Source organism: Somniosus microcephalus, chromosome 4 (genome assembly GCF_052327205.1).
Source record: "Somniosus microcephalus isolate GS21.2 chromosome 4, FLI_Smic_1.0, whole genome shotgun sequence".
Taxonomy (NCBI): domain Eukaryota; kingdom Metazoa; phylum Chordata; class Chondrichthyes; order Squaliformes; family Somniosidae; genus Somniosus; species Somniosus microcephalus.
Window position 1 is genome coordinate 7,588,216 of NC_140990.1, and position 19,315 is coordinate 7,607,530.

General features: G+C 49.3%; 1 protein-coding gene across 1 annotated transcript; it reads left to right on the forward strand.

Annotated features, from left to right (window-relative positions):
- The first annotated feature begins 17,344 nt into the window (after positions 1 to 17,344).
- On the forward strand, positions 17,345 to 18,926 carry LOC147118233 (uncharacterized). Its single transcript, XM_085984323.1, has one exon. The coding sequence runs from the start codon at positions 17,639 to 17,641 to the stop codon at positions 18,758 to 18,760; it is 1,122 nt and encodes a 373-aa protein (XP_085840449.1). The 5' UTR covers positions 17,345 to 17,638; the 3' UTR covers positions 18,761 to 18,926.
- The last annotated feature ends 389 nt before the right edge of the window (positions 18,927 to 19,315 follow it).

Consider the following 19,315-nt stretch of genomic DNA (forward strand, 5'->3'; position numbering starts at 1 on the left):
AGCACTTCGGCACCCATGAAATGACACGGGGTTTTGAGAGATGTTATCGCTGCGGCAGATCCACCCATGACCAGAGGGACTGCTGGTTCAAGGACAAAGCATGCAGGCAATGCGGAAAGATGGGACACATTACACGTGCATGCCGATCTGGAAACAAAAAATCCACTGACAGAAAAAAAATCAATAAGGAAAAGTACAGAAAGGTACAAATTATGACGGACAGTAGCTCCAAAGACCAGAAGAGCAATAGCGACTCCGGAAACAAGAGACTAAGCTCTCTCAAATTACATAATGTAATTGCCAAAGAAGATTACCAGACCATTTGGGTTACCCTCACGATAGCGGGGTCCCCAGTTAAAATGGAGCTAGATACAGGGTCAGCCCTAACCGTCATAAGTAGACGGGATTACGAGTGCCTATTTCCGCATATACCTTTGAAAGACACATCCATTATCTTGAAAACATATACGGGGCAGAAAGTATACCCAAAAGGGAAAATAAAGGTGCCTGTTGTATACAGCGGCAAGGCAATACAGAAGTTGTATTTATACGTTCTGCAAGATGGTGGCCCACCGCTGTTGGGACGTGAATGGATCAGGAAGATACGTTTGGACTGGCACTCCATTCAGGCACTGACGGTGACCAGTAAGAAAAAAAATGATGATGACATCATACCTGAACGATTAAAAGACATCTTGGCCAACGCCAAAGAAGTGTTCCAACAGGAACTAGGAACCTTGAAAGGCGTCACCGCCTCAATAAAGGTGGAAGATGCGGCAATTCCCAAGTTTTTTAAGGCAAGGCCGGTGCCATACGCAATTCGTCCAGCAGTCGAGGCAGAGCTGGAGAATTTGGAAAAGACAGGCGTGTTATCCAAGATAGATTGGAGCGAGTGGGCAACACCCATCGTCCCGGTCATGAAGAAAATGTTAAATAATGATAAATCTGAAAAACAGAGAAAAATTCGCATCTGTGGGGACTTCAAGGTGACTGTAAACCCAGTCCTTCACACGGTACAGTATCCTCTTCCGAGGATAGAAGATATTTTCGCCTCACTATCCAGAGGGAAACGTTTCACAAAAATTGACTTGGCACAGGTATATCTACAGATGGAGGTTCAGGAGGCCTCTAAAAAGTATCTCACAATAAACACACACAAAGGCCTGTACCAGTACAATCGACTGGTTTTTGGAGTAGCATCAGCTCCAGCTATCTGGCAAAGAGCTATGGAACAAGTCCTGCAAGGGATTCCTGGGACTCAATGCTACCTAGACGACATCCTTGTAACAGGAGAAAATGACAATGAACACCTTGCCAATTTGGAGAAGGTTGCTCACTAGGCTGAGAGAACGGGGCCTATGAGCAAACCGCCCCAAGTGCGAATTTTTCCAGAAACAAATATCATATTGTGGCCACATAATTAACGAAGAAGGGTTGCATAAGTCCCCTGAGAAAATTGAAGCAGTCATAAAAGCACCAGCACCTGAAAATGTCTCACAATTAAGGTCGTTCCTGGGATTGATAAATTACTACCATAAATTTTTACCGAACTTGTCAACTGTTCTGCACCCTCTTAACGAAGTGCTACAAACGGGAGTAATTTGGGAATGGAGCGAGGACTGTAAACGTGCCTTCCATAAATGTAAAGGCTTGATCACGTCCAAGGAAGTTTTGGCTTATTACAACCCATCACTGCCAATCAGACTGGCGTGCGATGCATCCCCTTACGGCGTAGGAGCGGTATTATTACATAGATTCCCTGATGGCTCAGAACGGCCGATAGCTTTTGCGTCACGCTCATTGAACTCAGCTGAGCGTAACTATGCCCAGATCGACAGGGAAGCACTCAGCCTGGTATGGGGAGTGAAGAAATTCAACCATTACCTACACGGACAAAAATTTACCTTGTTGACTGACCATCAACCCCTCGTCTCCATATTCATCCCTAAAAAGGGCGTTCCCATTATGACAGCACAAAGGCTACAGAGGTGGTCCCTTTTCCTAGGGGCACACCAATATGACATAGCATTTCCATGCTGTTTTGATCCTTTGTATTCTGACGGTTTATCACGTCTACCGTTGCCAACGGTAGAAGAGGCACCTACAGTGGACCCAGTGGAAATGTTCCACTCTACCATAGTAGAATGTCTACCAGTAACAAATTCTGCCATTGAAAAGGAAATGAGAAATGACCCGACTCTCTCACGAGTCTACGATTTAACGGTGAAGGGATGGCCAGCACATGGCGAACCACTGTTGCCAGCATTCTCGCAAAGAAGGGAACAGCTGTCAGTGTGCCGAGGAACCTTGATGTGTGGATCCAGAGTGGTGATTCCACCCAAACTCCAGGATAAAGTGCTAAAGGAGCTTCACGAGGGGCATCTGGGTGGAGTGAAAATGAAGAACCTAGCCAGAGCGTTTGTGTGGTGGCCAGGTATCGATGGAGACATCGAAGAAATGACCAAGGGCTGTCTCGGATGCCAGAAGGTCCAAAACGCCCCACCACAAGCCCCTCTACATCCATGGGCGTGGCCCTCATCTCCATGGCAAAGGGTACACATCGACTTTGCTGGTCCATTTATGGACTCAATGTTCTTAATCGCGGTTGATGCACACTCCAATGGCCGGAGGTAATAAAGATGTCCTCCACCACCACGGAAAACACCATCACAGTATTAAGGACCATATTTGCCAGGAATGGGCTGCCTGAACAGATCTGTTCTGATAATGGACCACAATTTGTGTCCAAAGAATTCAGGAAGTTCTTAAAAAACAATGGGGTTAAGCACTACACGTCCGCCCCATACCATCCCGCCACCAATGGATTGGCTGAAAGGTTTGTCCAGACCTTCAAGAAGGCCATAAAAGCCATGGGTAATGAAGACATAAATCTACAGCATAAGGTAGATAACTTCTTGTTTGCATACAGGAATTCAACACATATGGTTACAAACCAGACTCCCGCCATGATGTTTTTCAATAGAAGACTAAGATGCCGGCTGGATTTGATCAAGCCAAACATCAGAAGGGACGTAGAGAACTGGCAATTTCAAGGCATGAATGAAAGGCCAACTAGAACCTTCCAGATAGGTCAACAAGTTTTGGCCCGGGACTACCGTACCGAGAAATGGCAGCCTGGAACTATTTGCACACGACTAGGACCACTGATGTATACAGTGGACATTGGAGAAAGCATAATAAGGCGCCATGCTGACCAGATCATAGAGTCATCTGAAAAGGGACAACCTACACCACAACTCTATACACCTGATGATGAAGCAGAGATACCCATAGTATCTACCTCCGATCCAGTGATGCCAGAACCAGATGAACCCGACACTGGCATTCCAGCCGAATCAACCTTGCCAAAAGAACCTACTACACCACCGAAAACTACTACACCACCGAGGCGTTATCCGGACCGAGCCAGGAAGCCTCCAGAGAGACTTGACTTATAATTGATTAACTGCAGCAATATGTATATTATTGTTCTTGTAAACATGTTAAATAACAATTACTTAAAATGTTATGTACTGGTTGTCTAAAAGGGGAGGAATTGTGGTGTATGTGCCTTTAAGAGCCCCCTGTGTACTGTAATGCCGGTAATGGCCACTCGGGCTATATAAGCCTGTATAGTGTTTTGTATCTTTTAGTTCACCTCCAGACTTTGTTCAGTAAACACCTGTGAAACCTACTCCTGCCTTCCGTGTCTCTATTAACACACGGATACAACACGGGCCAAGGTCCAATCAGGTGGCAGGAATGACGTGTATTTAATGTATAAAAATGTGTTTGCTGTACCAATTTGGAGAAGTCTGGCTAAGACAGAGCAGACTTTCCCCACCGGTGTAATAAAGACAACTTGACTATTGACCTAAAACCTTGTGTCGAGTGTTGGTTTAAAATACTCCACAACAGTCCAACCTATTTAGAGAGCTGCGAGTTACCACTGAGACCCTGTAAAATGTTCTGACTGTGGGAAGAGATTTAAAAGCTCGCAGGAACACTATCGCACTGAGGAGAGACCATTCGGCAGGGCTTCAGGAGGAGGTGAATGGACAGGTCCGAACAATCCCATTTCCTGACTGCTACATCGAGTGTACAGCACAGAGAGGAGCCATTCGGTTCAACAGGTCCATGCTGCTGTTTATGCTCCACATGAACCGACTTCATCAAACCCCAGCAGCATATCCTGCTCTTGTTGCCACTGTATTTATGTGGATGGTCCAGTTAAGTTTCTGGTCAATGGTGACCCCCAGGATGGTGGGGGATTCGGTGATGCTATTGCCCTTGAATGTCAAGCAGAGGTGGTTAGACTCTCCCAGAACATGGTCCTGATCACTCTCGGTTCTGAGTGGTGCTCCCCAGAATAAGGTTGTATCACTTTGTTATCGGGTGAAACAGTCATGTCTGAATGTCAGTAAAGATAATTTATATCAGTTCTAGAGTCTCACGTAGTGCTTCCATGGCAGGTACAGCACGGGTTAGATACAGAGTAAAGCTCCCTCTACACTGCCCCATCAAACACTCCCAGGGCAGGTACAGCACGAGTTAGATACAGAGTAAAGCTCCCTCTACACTGTCCCATCAAACACTCCCAGGGCAGGTACGGCACGGGTCAGATACAGAGTGTCAGTCGTGGCTCAGGCAGCAGCACTCTCGCCTCTGAGTCAGAAGATTGTGGGTTGAAGTCCCACTCCAGAGACTCGAGTCTAAAACTCTGTGCTGTCCCTCCAGTGCAGAGTAAAGTTCCCTCTGCACTGCTCCACTAACATGCCTGAGTCCCAAACTCAGAAGAGCGCCCTCTGCTGCATTCCACTTGTCTCAGCAGCGGGAGAAGCAGGCGGCAGAAGTCCCACCCCTCGGACACCCCGATTGGTTGGAGGACCCGCCGCCAAGCTCCACCCGCTCTCTCCCTATTGGTCGGAGCTCCCGTCAGTCACCGCGTGGAGTTGATGACGTGCCCCAGTCCGGCTCCCTGCAGAAGACAAGGGGCTGCGGCCACTCAATCTGCTCCACTCGGTGCCGGGAGGGTGCTGGGACAGTCCAGTTTGTATTTTCTTTTAATTTATCTCCCCGCCCGCGCTCCTCTCCGCTATATATAAAAAAAACCTGATAAAACTCACTCTTTGCCGGTGATTCAGGCGGGGTGTGTGCTGAGCATGCGCGGTGCGGGCCGGGCGCCTGTGGAGCAGGGGAGGGCGGGGCCATGGGGTGCATGCACAGTGTCAGCCACAACTCAGCACGGCGGCCGGAGCGCTTTCTGGAGCGCGGGGGCTTGTGGGGATTGCAGCTGCCATTACTGTTGATCCTTTCAACCAACCTGTGCAGCAGCTGGGGCCTGAAAATCAGCTTCACTGCCCCTATGCTGGGAAAAGGCGACATGAGACAACATTCTCCCTCTTACCCCCTTTCTAAACTCCTTTTATAGGGTTTTAGAAGTGGAGCATTTACAGACAGGAAGCTCAAACCAAACATCAACTCAAAATCTGACAGAGTCGCTCGATTCATCACGACCTGAATATCATCGGCCTTTGCACATGGGAGGAGAGAGCAGCGATCACAGCACGGACAAACCGCACGTGTTTCGTGTGTGGACTTGGATTCAGCCGATCGCCTGCCCTGGCGAGACACGTGCACCGTCACACCGGGGAGAAACCGGGTAAAGGTGGGGACTGCGGAAAGGATTCAGTTCCCTGTCTGCATCGGAAGTTCATCGGCACAGTCACTCTGGGGACAGTGCGTCCACCTGCTCCGTGTGTGGAAAGGGATTTGTTTATCCATCCCAACTGCTGAGAAACCAGCTTGTTCACACTGACAAGAAATCATAAAACTGTTCTTACTGTTTGCAGAGTTTTAAAAACTCCAGGGCTTTGAAGGAACACCAGCTTATTTACACCGATGAGAGGCCGTTTATGTGTTCTGACTTTGGGAAGAGCTTTAAAAGTTCTCGGAATCTGATGACTCACCGAGTTCACACTGGGGAGAGGCCGTTCACCTGCTGTGTGTGTGGGAAGGGATTCACTAAGACATCCATCCTGCGAACATACCAGCGAGTTCACACTGATGAGAGACCGTTTAAATGTTCTGACTGGGAAAAGGTTTAAAAGCTCCAGGAATTTGACGACACACCAGCTTGTTCACACTGGGGAGCGGCTGTTCACCTGCTCTGTGTGTGGGCAGGGATTCACTCGGTCCTCGAGACAGCTGGAACACCAACAAGTTCACAGTGAGGAGAGGCCGTTCTCCTGCTCCGTGTGTGGGAAGAGATTCACTCAGTCCTCTACGCTGATCGAACACCAGCGAGTTCACACTGGGGAGAGGCCGTTCACCTGCTCTGTGTGTGGGTTGCGATTCACCTGCTCATCCAACCTGCTGAGACACCAAAGAGTTCACACTAATGAAAGGCCTTTCACCTGCTCCGTGTGTTGGAAGGGATTCACTTGGACATCCAACCTGCTGATTCACCAGTGAGTTCACACTGGGGAGGAGCCGTTCTCCTGCTGTGTGTGTGGGAAGCAATTAGAAACATAGAAACGTAGAAGATAGGAGCAGAAGTAGGCCATTTGGCCCCTCGAGCCTGCTCCACTATTCAATGAGATCACGGCTGATCATCCAAACTCAGTACCCGGTCCCTGCTTTCTCCCCATATCCCTTGATCCCTTTAGCCTTAAATATATCCAACTCCTTCTTGAATATATTTAATGAATTGGCCTCTACTGCCTTCTGTGGTAGAGAATTGCACAGGTTCACCACTCTCTGGGTGAAGAAATTCCTCCTCATCTCAGTCCTAAATGGCTTACCCCTTATCCTTAGACTGTGACCCCCTGGTTCTGGACTCCCCCGACATTGGGAACATCCTTCCTGCATCTAGTCTGTCTAGTCCTGTTAGAATTTTATAAGTTTCAATGAGATCCCCTCATATTCTAAACTCCAGTGAGTATAAGCCCAATCGACACAATCTCTCCTCATATGTCATTCCTGCCATCCCAGGTATCAGTCTGGTGAATCTTCACTGCACTCCCTCCATGGCAAGAACATCCTTCCTCAGATAAGGCGACCAAAACTGCACACAATACTCAAGGTGTGGTCTCACCAAGGCCCTGTACAACTGCAGCAAGTCATCCTTGTTCCTGTACTCAAACCCTCTCGCTACGAAGGCCAACATATCATTTGCCTTCTTAACCGTCTGCTGCACCTGCATGCTTATCTTCAGCGACTGGTGCACAAGGACACCCAGGTCTCGTTGCACTTCACCATCTCCCAATCTATTCAGCAATCTACTGCTGTCCAATTCAGTCTGTCCTCGACTCTGGTTGAACACCAGTGAGTTCACACTGGCGAGGGCTCGTTCACCTGCTCCATGTGTGGGAAGGGATTCACTCAGTCATCCAACCTGTTGGCATACCCACGAGTTCACACTGGGGAGAGGCCTCTTCAATGTTCTGACTGTAGGAAGAGTTTTAAAAGCTCCCAGGAGCTGAAGATTCTCGAGCAGGAGAGAAGACGTTCAGCTGCTCCATGTGTGGGAAGGGATTCACTCAGTCATTGAATCTGCTGAGACACCAGCGAGTTCACACTGTTCTGCAGCACAGGGCCCTGTAGACAGCTGGGGTGACATGAACATGGAATGGATGAATGTTTTATAAATTCTTGTACTGCTGTTTAATCTTTAAGACTGTTGTGCTGATGATTCCCTTTGATTGACTGTTCATGGTGTTACATAGAATCTACAGCACAGAAACAGACCATTCGGCCCAACTCGTCCATGCCAGTGTTTATGCCCCACACCCACCCTACTTCAATTAACCCGATCAACATATCCTCCCATTCCTTTCTCCCTCATGTGGCTTCCCCATAAATGCATCTGTGCTGTTCACCTCAACTACTGCTTGTGGTAGCGAGTTCCCCATTCTACCATTCGCCAGGTAAAGACATTTCTCCTGAATTCCCGACTGGATTTATTCGTGACTTTTGTATTTATGGCCCCATGAGTCATAGAGTCATAGAGTTTTACAGCACAGAAAGAGGCCCTTCAGCCCATCATGTCTGCACCGTCCATCAATCCCTGTCCAGTCTCATCCCATTTTCCAGCATTTGGTCCATAGCCTTGTATGCAATGGCATTTCAAGTGCTCATCCAAATGCTTCTTGAATGTTGTGAGGGTTCCTGCCTCTACCACCCTTTCAGGCAGAGAGTTCCAGATTCCAACCACCCTCTGGGTGAAAAAGTTCCTCCTCAAATCCCCTCTAAATCTCCTGCCCCTTACCTTGAATCTATGCCCCCTTGTTATTGACCCCCCTACTAAGGGGAAAAGTTCCTCTTTATCTACCCTATCTATGCCCCTCATCATTTTGTACACCTCAATCAGGTCCCCCCTCAGCCTTCTTTGCTCCAATGAAAACAACCCCAGCCTGTTTAGTCTTTCTTCATAGCTGAGGCGCTCCATCCCAGGTAACATCCTGGTGAATCTTCTCTGCACCCTCTCTAAAGCAATCACATCCTTCCTATAGTGAGGCGACCAGAACTGCACACAGTACTCCAGCTGTGGCCTCACCAGCGTTTTGTACAGCTCCATCATAACCTCCCTGCTCTTATATTCTATGCCTCGGCTAATGAAGGCAAGTATCCCATATGCCTTTTTAACCACCTTATCTACCTGTTCCGCTGCCTTCAGGGATCTATGTACATGCACACCAAGGTCCCTCTGACCCTCTGTACTTCCGAGGGTCCTACCACTCATTGTGTACTCCCCTGCCTTATTTGTCCGTCCAAAATGCATCACCTCGCACTTTTCAGGGTTAAATTCCATTTGCCACTTTCCCGCCCATCTGACCAACTCATTTATATCTTCCTGTAGCCTGAGGCTTTCCTCCTCACAATTTACCACCCCACCAATTTTCGCGTCATCTGCGAACTTACTGATCATACCTTTAACATTCTCATCCAAATAATTTATGTAGATCACAAACAGCAAGGGACCCAGCACCGATCCCTGAGGTACCCCACTAGACACAGGCTTCCAGTCACAAAAGCAACCTTCGACCATCACCCTCTGCCTCCTGCCACTCAGTCAGTTTAGGATCCAACGCGCCAAGGCACCCTGGATCCCATGGGCTCTTACCTTCTTGACCAGTCTCCTATGCGGGACTTTGTCAAAAGCTTTACTGAAGTCCATGTAAACCACATCCACAGCATTTCCCTCATCCACACACCTAGTCACCCCCTCGAAAAATTCAATCAGATTTGTCAGACATGATTTACCCTTGACAAAGCCATGCTGACTATCCCCGATTAATCCTTGCCTCTCCAAGTGGAGACTAATTTTGTCCCTCAGAATTTTTTCCAATAATTTCCCTACCACAGATGTTAGGCTCACTGGCCTGTAAGTCCCTGGTTTATCCCTGCTACCCTTCTTGAATAATGGTACTACATTAGCTGTTTTCCAGTCCTCTGGTACATCCCCTGTGGCCAGAGAGGTTCTGAAAATTTGTGTCAGAGCCCCTGCAATCTCCTCCCTTGCCTCACACAACAGCCTGGGATACATCTCATCCGGGCCTGGGGATTTATCCACTTTTTGGCCTGCTAAAACCGCTAGTACCTCCTCCCTCTCGATGCTAATATGTTCAAGTATGTCACAGTCCCCTTGCCCGATTTCTATGTCTACATCATCTTTCTCCATAGTGAACACAGATGCAAAAAATTCATTTAAAACCCCGCCTACATCATCTGGCTCTGCACACAGATTGCCACTTTTGTCCCTAATGGGCCCTATCCTTTCCCTGGTTATCCTCTTGCCCTTAGTATACTTATAAAACATCTTAGGATTTTCCTTTATTTTGCTCGCCAGTGTTATTTCATGGCCCCTCCTTGCCCTCCTAATTTCTTTTTTAAGTATGCCCCTGCACTTTTTATACTCCTCTAGGGCTTCCTCCGTCTTTAGTCTTTTGTAACTGCCAAAAGCCCCCCTTTTTTTCCTAATGCATTTTTGTATATCCCTTGTCATCCAAGGTTCCCTTTGCTTGTTGGTCCCACCCTTGACCTTTACAGGAACATGTTGGCGTTGTACTCTCTCTATTTCCCCTCTGAAAGCCTCCCACTGCTTTGATGTGGATTTTCCTATAAGTAGCTGCTCCCAGTCCACTTTGGCCAGATCCTGCCTTATCATATTAAAATCGGCCATCCCCCAATTTAGAACCCTTATTTCCGGGCCGTCATTGTCTTTTTCCATGACCACCTCAAATCTCACCGAATTATGGTCACTGTCGCCAAAATGCTCTCCTCCTGACACTTCCACCACTTGCCCGGCTACATTCCCTAGAATTAGGTCCAGTACCGCCCCCTCTCTTGTAGGACTTTCTACATGTTGGCTCAAAAAGCTCTCCTGGATACACTTTAAGAATTCTGCACCCTCTAAGCCTTTCACACTCTGATTATCCCAATTAATATTGGGGAAGTTGAAATCCCCCACTATTATTACCCTATTATTTTCGCACTTCTCTGAGATTTGCCTATATATCTGTTCCTCTATCTCCCCCTGACTGTTTGGGGGCCTATAGTACACTCCCAGCAAGGTGCTTGCCCCCTTTTTCTTTTTAAGTTCTACCCATATGGCCTCATTAGAGGAACCCGCTAATATATCATCCCTCCTTACAGCAGTAATCGACTCCTTAATTAATATTGCAACACCCCCTCCCCTTCTACACCCCCCTCTGTCTCTCCTGAAGATTCTATACCCCGGAATATTGAGCTGCCAGTCCTGACCCTCCCTCAACCATGTCTCCGTGATAGCAACAATATCGTACTCCCATGTGTTCAACAACAACTTCAGTTCATCCACCTTATTTGCAAGACTCCTTGCATTAAAATAAATGCCTTCCAGCCCTGCCATATTCCCTTTTGCCCTCACATATTTTCTCTGCCTTCCCAGCTGACTTGTTTTTTCCTCTGTATTTGGCTGTAAATCACCCCCTACTATAGCTCCACTCTGTATCCCATCCCCCTGCCAAGTTAGTTTAAACTCCCCCCAGCATTGCTAGCAAACCTCCCCACAAGGATATTGGTCCCCCTCTGGTTCAGGTGTTGACCGTCCGACTTGTACAAGTCCCACCTTTCCCAGAAGCAGGCCCAGTGATCCAGGAAACTAAAGCCCTCCCCCCTGCACCATCCCTTTAGCCACGCATTCATCTGTTCTATCTTCCTATTCCTATACTCACTAGCACGTGGCACCGGGAGTAATCCAGAGATTACAACCTTTGAGGTCCTGCTCTTTAATCTTCCACCTAGCTCCCTAAATTCTTGCTGCAGGACCTCATCCCTCTTTTTACCTATGTCGTTGGTACCAATGTGGACCACGACCTCTACCTGTTCACCCTCCCCCTCCAGAATGCCCTGCAGCCGCTCAGTGACATCCTTGACCCTGGCACCAGGGAGGCAACAAACCATCCTGGATTCACATCTACGGCCACAGAAACGCCTATCTGTTCCCCTTACTATAGAATCCCCTACCACTATTGCTCTCCCACTCTTTTTCCTCCCTTCCTGGGCAGCAGGAGCACCCCCAGTGCCAGGAAGTTGGCTGCTGCTGCCTTCCCCTGGTGAGTCATCCCCCTCAACAGTATCCAAATCGGTATACCTGTTTGAGAGGGGAATGGTCACAGGGGTCTCCTGCACTACCTGCCTGCTTCTATTGCTCCGCCTGGTGGTCACCCATTTCCTTTCTTCCTGTACAACCCTTCCCTGCGGTGTGACCAACTTACTAAACGTGCTATCCATGACCCTCTCAGCATCGTGAATGCTCAACAACCCATCCACCCGCAGCTCCAGCGCCTCAATGCGGTCTGCTAGTAGCTGCAGATGGATGCATTTCCTGCACACGTGGTCATCAGGGGCAGTGTCCCTGAATTCCCACATAGAGCAAGAGGAGCACATCACGGGGCTGGGCTCTCCTGGCATGACTTACCCTTTAATTAATTTAAATTAAATTCACTAACACCAATTAAAGATATCTCTAAGGCACTTGTATAGTCTACCTACAGTCCCTGCTACACCAGAAAAGACCCTAGTCACTATAAACTACAGAGTTAAAGTTTAAAAAAGAGAAATACTCACCAACCAATCACTTACCTGCTCCCTGGTGACGTCACACACTGATTACTTTTTACCTCTCCCCCCGCTGCTGAGTTGGTAAGCCTCACCTCCTCTCTGCTGCTGCCGCCCCCGAACTGGTCTCGGGCCTCGGTCTTCGCGCCGGTTTTTATACCGGCCTCACCTCCTCTCTGCTGCTGCCGCCCCCGAACTGGTCTCGGGCCTCGGCCTTCGCGCCGGTTTTTATACCGGCCTCACCTCCTCTCTGCTGCTGCCGCCCCCGAACTGGTCTCGGGCCTCGGTCTTCGCACCGGTTTTTGTACCGGCCTCACCTCCTCTCTGCTGCTGCCGCCCCCGAACTGGTCTCGGGCCTCGGTCTTCGCGCCGGTTTTTATACCGGCCTCACCTCCTCTCTGCTGCTGCCGCCCCCGAACTGGTCTCGGGCCTCGGTCTTCGCGCCGGTTTTTATCCCGGGCTCACCTCCTCTCTGCTGCCGCCCCCGAACTGGTCAATTGGATCCAAAATTGGCTTAGTGGCAGGAGGCAGAGGGTGATGGTCGAAGGTTGTTTTTGTGACTGGAAGCCTGTGTCCAGTGGTGTACCACAGGATCTGGGTCCTTTGCTGTTTGTAGTGTACATTCATGATTTCGATATGAATGTAGGAGGTATGATCAGTAAGTTCGCTGATGACACGAAAATTGGTGGAGTGGTAAATAGCGAGGAGGGAAGCCTCAGGCTACAGGAGAATATAGATGGGTTGGTTAGATGGGCAGCACAGTGGCAAATGGAATTTAACCCTGAAAAGTGTGAGGAGATGCATTTTGAGAGGACTAACAAGGGAATACACAACGAATGGTAGGACCCTAGGAAGGACAGAGGATCAGAGGGACCTTGGTGTGCATGTACATAGATCCCTGAGGGCAGCAGGACAGCTAGATAGGGTGGTTAAGAAGGCATATGGGATACTTATATTCTATGCCTCGGCTAATGAAGGCAAGAGCAGGGAGGTTATGATGGAGCTGTACAAAATGCTAGTTAGGCCACAGCTGGAATACTGTGTGCAGTTCTGGTTGCCACACTATAGGAAGGATGTGATTGCATTGGAGAGGGTGCAGAGGAGATTCACCAGGGTGTTACCTGGGCTGGAGCGCTTCAGCTATGAAGAGAGACTGGACAGGCTGGGGTTGTTTTCCTTAGAGCAGAGAAGGCTGAGGGGGGACCTGATTGAGGTGTACAAAATGATGAGGGGCATAGATAGGGTAGATAGAAAAGAACTTTTCCCCTTAGTAGAGGGATCAATAACCAGGGGGCAATGTTTCAAGGTAAAGGGCAGGAGGTTTAGAGGGGATTTGAGGAAAAGCTTTTTCACCCAGAGGGTGGTTGGAATCTGGAACTCACTGCCTGAAAGGGTGGTAGAGGCAGGAACCCTCACAACATTCAAGAAGCATTTAGATGAGCACTTGAACCACCATAGCATACAAGGCTACGGACCAAGTGCTGGAAAATGGGATTAGAATGGACAGGGCTTGATGGCCGGCGCGGACACGATGGGCCGAAGGGCCCCTTTCTGTGCTGTATAAATCTATGACTCTATGGTAGCACTCTTGCCTCTGAGGCATAAGGCTGTGGGTTCAAGTCCCACTCCAGAGACGAGCACAAAAATTCAGGCTGACACTCCAGTGCAGTACTGAGGCACTGTCAGAGGTGGCGTCTTTCAGATGAGACATTAAACTGAGGCCCTGTCTGCTCTCTCAGGTGGATGTAAAAGATCCCATGACACTATTTTGAGAAAGAAAGACTTGCATTTATATAGTGCTTTCATGACCAGCAGACGTCTTGAAGTGCTTTACAGCCAATGAAGTACTTTTGAGGTGTAGTCACTGTTGTAATGTGGGAAAGAGCAGGGGAAATATCCCCGGTGTCCTAGCCAATGTTTATCCCTCAATCAACGTAACAAAAGGATAATAGCAAAATACTGCGGATGCTGGAAATCTGAAATAACAACAGGAAATGCTGGAAACACTCAGCAGGCCAGGCAACATCGGTAGAGAGAGAAACAGAGTTAACAAAAAGATAGATTACCTGGTCATTATCACATTGCTGTTTGTGGGAGCTTGCTGTGCGCTATTTGACTGCCGCATTTCTTACATTACAACAGTGACTACACTTCAAAAGTACTTCATTGGCTGTAAAGCACTTTGGGTCGTCCGGTGGTGGTGAAAGGCGCTATAGAAATGCAAGTCTTTCTTTCTTCACTGGTCTCACCAGCGACCTCTTCTGGCTGATGGTTGATTTACAGATGATAGTCCGCGCATGCGCACAGGGAGCGGCGGTTTGGACCGAGTCCAGCACAGCGACCCCTCCCGGTCACCAAGGGCAACAACTGCGCATGCCCAGAGGAGACCAACCCCCCTCCCCCACTCGGAGCTGCGCCTGCGCACTCGGATCCTGCCGGACGGAGTCGGTGCGGGGCATTCCGGGGAAAGTCCTTGGTGTCTGGTCCAGAGTTGCGATCGGTGACGCAAAGTGAGTTTTCTCCGCTCCGATTGGGTGGAGAATCGCGCGGGGTGGGGGTAGGGGTGGATCGGGAGAGAATAAAGAGAAATAGAAAAACCTGAGAGTCCGCGAGGCCCTGGACCGAGCGGCGTCAGTTGGATGGCGCACGTGACCTCAGGGACACGTGACCCAGCCCAGGGCCTGATTGACGGGAGCTTCCGACCAATCGGGAGCGAGCGAGGCGTGGCTGGAGGATCGAGCCGGCGGCGGGTCCTCCAACCAATCGGGGAGCCTGAGGGACGGGACTAGCGCCAGCTGATTGTCTGATCCGCAGGGCAGCTAGTTTCTCCAGTCCCTTGTTTAGGGCCCGGGGCCAGGGGAGGCTGTGGGCCTTTATTCCCCTCATTGGACACAAGGCTCTTTGGCTCACAACACACTGGCTCAGGTTTTAATAGAGACTTTTTAAATTCATCAATAAAAGCAGATAAACCTCGTGCTTCTGTGGAACAAACTTTCTAATATTTTAGAGAATCATAGAATGGTTACAGCACAGAAGGAGGCCATTCAGCCCGTCGAGCCCATGCCAGCTCTCTGCAAGACCACTTCAGCGAGTCCCACTCCCCGCCCTTTCCCCGTAACCCTGCACATTTCTTTACTTCAGGCACTTATCCAATTCCCTTTTGAAAGCGGTGATTGAATCTGCCTCCACCACCCTTTCAGGCAGTGCATTCCAGATCCTAACCACTCGCTGAGTAAAAAATTTTTTCCTCATGTCGCCTTTGGTTCCTCTGCCAATCACCTTAAATCTGTGTCCTCTGGTTCTCGACCCTTCTGCCAATGGGAACAGTTTCTCTCTGTCTACTCTGTCCAGACCCCCTCATCATTTTGAATACCTTTATCAAATCTCATCTCAACCTTCTCTACTCTAAGGAGAACAACCCCAGCTTCTCCAGTCTATCCACGTAACTGAAGTCCCTCATCCCTGGAACCATTCTTGTAAATCTTTTCTGCACCCTCTCTAAGGCCTTCACATCGTTCATAAAGTGCAGTGCCCAGAATTGGACACAATACTCCAGTTGAGGCCGAACCAGTGTTTTATAAAGGTTCATCATCACCTCCTTGCTTTTGGACTCTATGCCTCTATTTATAAAGCCCAGGATCCCGTATGCTTTTTTAACTGCTTTCTCAATCTGCCCTGCCACCTTCAACGATTTGTATACACATACCCCCAGGACTCTCTGTTCATGCACCCACATTAGGATTGTACCCTTTAGTTTATATTGCCTCTCCTCATTCTTCCTACCAAAATATATCAGTTCGCACTTTTCTGCGTTAAATTTCATCTCCCACGTGTCCGCCCATTCCACCAGCATGTCTATGTCCTCTTGAAGTCGATCACTATCCTCCTCACTGTTCACTATACTTCCAAGTTTTGTGTCATCTGCATATTTTGAAACTGTGCCCTGTACACCCAAGTCCAAGTCATTAATATATATCAAGAAAAGCAGTGATCCTAGTACCGACCCCTGGGGAACACCACTGTGTACCTTCCTCCAGTCTGAAAAACAACCGTTCACCATTACTCACTGTTTCCTGTCACTTTGCCAATTTCGTATCCATGCTGCCACTGTCCCTATTATTCCATGGGTATCAACTTTGCTGGTAAGCCTAGTATGTGGCTCTTTGTCGAACGCCTTTTGGAAATCCATGTACACCACGTTAACCGCATTGCCCTCATCAACCCTCTCTGTTACCTCATCAAAAAACTCAATCAGAATCAGAGCGGCCGGGCCCGGCGGATGTGCGGCCAGGGCCCCAGCACCAGGAAACCCAGGGTGCAGCGCCTCCCCCATCCGAGCTGCCGCTTCCCGGTTTCTGCAGCCGGTTCCACCAAGTCCGACTCGGGACAAAGGACAGGAGCCAGGCTCCCAGAATGGCCCGTGGCCCCGGAGAGCATGTGCACTCTCAGCGGGGAAATCAGCGCGTTGGATAGAGTGGTTTCTGGGGCGCGGTGATTGTGGGTGCTGCGGCCACCATTAGTCAACAGCTGTGGGGAAGAGTTTTATTGCAGGTGATGGCAGGTAGGTCCCTGGCCGCCTGTGTAGGTTTTTTTGTTGCTTCAGTTTGAACTGGAGTGGAGATGGAGGAGAAGCTGTTGGGTTTAACCCCCAGTACTTCTGAGCCCAGGAGGACCCAACAATTTCCAATGTGTGACAGTCAAGGGAGGTGGATTCTGGGGGAGATTAGGTTGTTACACAGACACTGTCCCTACAATGTAAAAGAGTATTGTTTTCGGAATAAGTATTTCTGTAGAGGCTTTTAATCCATTTTACATATACAGATTTGTTTTAATTCATTCTTGGGATGTGGGCGTTGCTCGCAAGAGCAGAATATGTTGCCAATCCCCATCTTCCCGTTGAGAAGGTGATGGTGGGCCGCCTTCTTGAACCGCTGCAGTCCGTGTGGTGAAGGTACTCCCACAATGCTGTTGTGTAAGGAGTTCCAGGATTTTCACCCAGTGATGATGTAGCAACGGCGATATATGTCCAAGTCAGGATGGTGCGTGACTGGGAGAACTTGGAGGTGATGGTGCTCCCATGCACCTTCTGCCTTTCTCCTTCTAGGTGCTGGAGGTTGCGGGTTTTGGAGGTTCTGTCAAAGTTCTGGTCGAGTTGCAGATGTATAAAGTCCATCTCCTTCGCCCCCTCCCACTCCCACCTCTCTCTCTCTCTCTCCTCCCATAGAGGCCAGAGGCCCAGACCAGGTGGCAGATTCCCTTCACCGAGGGACATTAGTGAACCAGTGGGATTTTATGACAATCCGGCAGCTTTCATGGTCACTTTTTTTCTAGTGCCGGTCCCACAAATGACCAGATTCATTGAGCTCAATTTCACAACCTGCCTCTTTAGTGGGTTCTCTCTCACGCTCCGTTTTAAATTCATTTTACAGGGTATTAGAAGGGGAGGATTTGCAGACGGGAAACTCAAACCAAACATCACGTCAAGATCTGACAGTCACTTGATTCATCAGGAACTGAATATCATCGGCCTTTGAATATGGAAGCAAAAAGCACCGTTCACACCGGGGAGAGGCCGTTCACCTGCTCTGAGTGTGGGAAGGGATTCACTCGCTCATCCAACCTGCTGAGACACCAGCGAGTTCACACTGATGAGAGACCTTTTAACTGCTCAGACTGTGGGAAGTGCTTTAAAAGTTCCGGGGCACTGATACACCATCAACGTGTTCACACTGGGGAGAGACCGTTCAGGTGCTCGCACTGCAGGACTGGGTTTAGGCAGTCATCTGACCTCACTGTACACCTGCGCACTCACACTGGGGAGAGGCCGTTCACCTGCTCCGTGTGTGGGAAGGGATTCACTCGCTCATCCCACCTGCTGACACACCAGCGAGTTCACACTGGGGAGAGACCGTTCACCTGCTCTGTGTGTGGGAAGGGATTCGCTTGCTCATCCAACCTGCTGATACACCAGCGAGCTCACACTGATGAGAGACCTTTTAAATGCTCGGACTGTGGGAAGTGCTATAAAGTTTCCGGGGAACTGATACGCCATCAACGTGTTCACACTGACGAGAGACCGTTCAGGTGCTCACACTGCGGGACTGGGTTCAGGCAGTCATCTGACCTCACTGTACACCTGCGCACTCACACTGGAGAGAGGCCATTCACCTGCTCCGTGTGTGGGAAGGGATTTACTCGCTCATCCCACCTGCTGACACACCAGCGAGCTCACACCGATGAGAGACCTTTTAAATGCTCGGACTGTGGGAAGTGCTATAAAGTTTCCGGGGAACTGATACGCCATCAACGTGTTCACACTGACGAGAGACCGTTCAGGTGCTCTCACTGCAGGACTGGGTTCAGGCGATCATCTGACCTCACTGTACACCTGTGCACTCACACTGAGGAGAGGCCGTTCACCTGCTCTCACTGCGGGACTGGGTTTAGGCAGTCATCTGAGCTCACTATACACCAGCGCACTCACACTTTGGAGAGGCCGTTTACCTGCTCTGAGTGTGGGAAGGGATTCACTGAGTCATCCCACCTGCTGACACAGCAGCGAGTTCACACTGGGGAGAGGCCGTTCACCTGCCCCGAGTGTGGGAAGGGATTCACTCAGTCATCCAACCTCCTGACACACCAGCGAGTTCACAAGTGACTGCAGGGATTGGATTCTGTTGTTGCTGCTGTTAATCACATCCAAGACTGAACCATGTTCATTCTGACAGGTGGGGAATGTTTCTGCTGATGTTAATAACTCTGGGAACTGGGCTGGAGTTTAATATTCTGGATAGATGTCAAATAAATCAACTTTGTTTTAAACACATTGTTGTAGATTTTTGTCTTTCCCACCTGAGTGTTTAGCATCACCTGGCTGGAGCTCAAAGGACTATCTGGGGGAGGATCGTACGGTGGGAACAGAACTCCAACCTGGACACAGTCCTTCAGGGCCACACTGAGAGGGGCAAATGGCACTTTGGTCTTTCTCGTCTCTCTTCACTGACAGCAAAGTTGCCGTGCGGGTTAATCTCGAGGCATGTGAGAAATGTGTCCCAGCCGCTCTCTGCCATGGTTCAGAGCTCCTAGGCACGGAACAGGAGGCTCCTTTAGGAATGTACCCCAGTGCTTGTTTTTAATGGCCTTATTAACCTGTGTTGCTACTTTTAGTGATTTGTGTATCTGTATCCCTGGATCCCTCTGCTCCTCCAGCCCA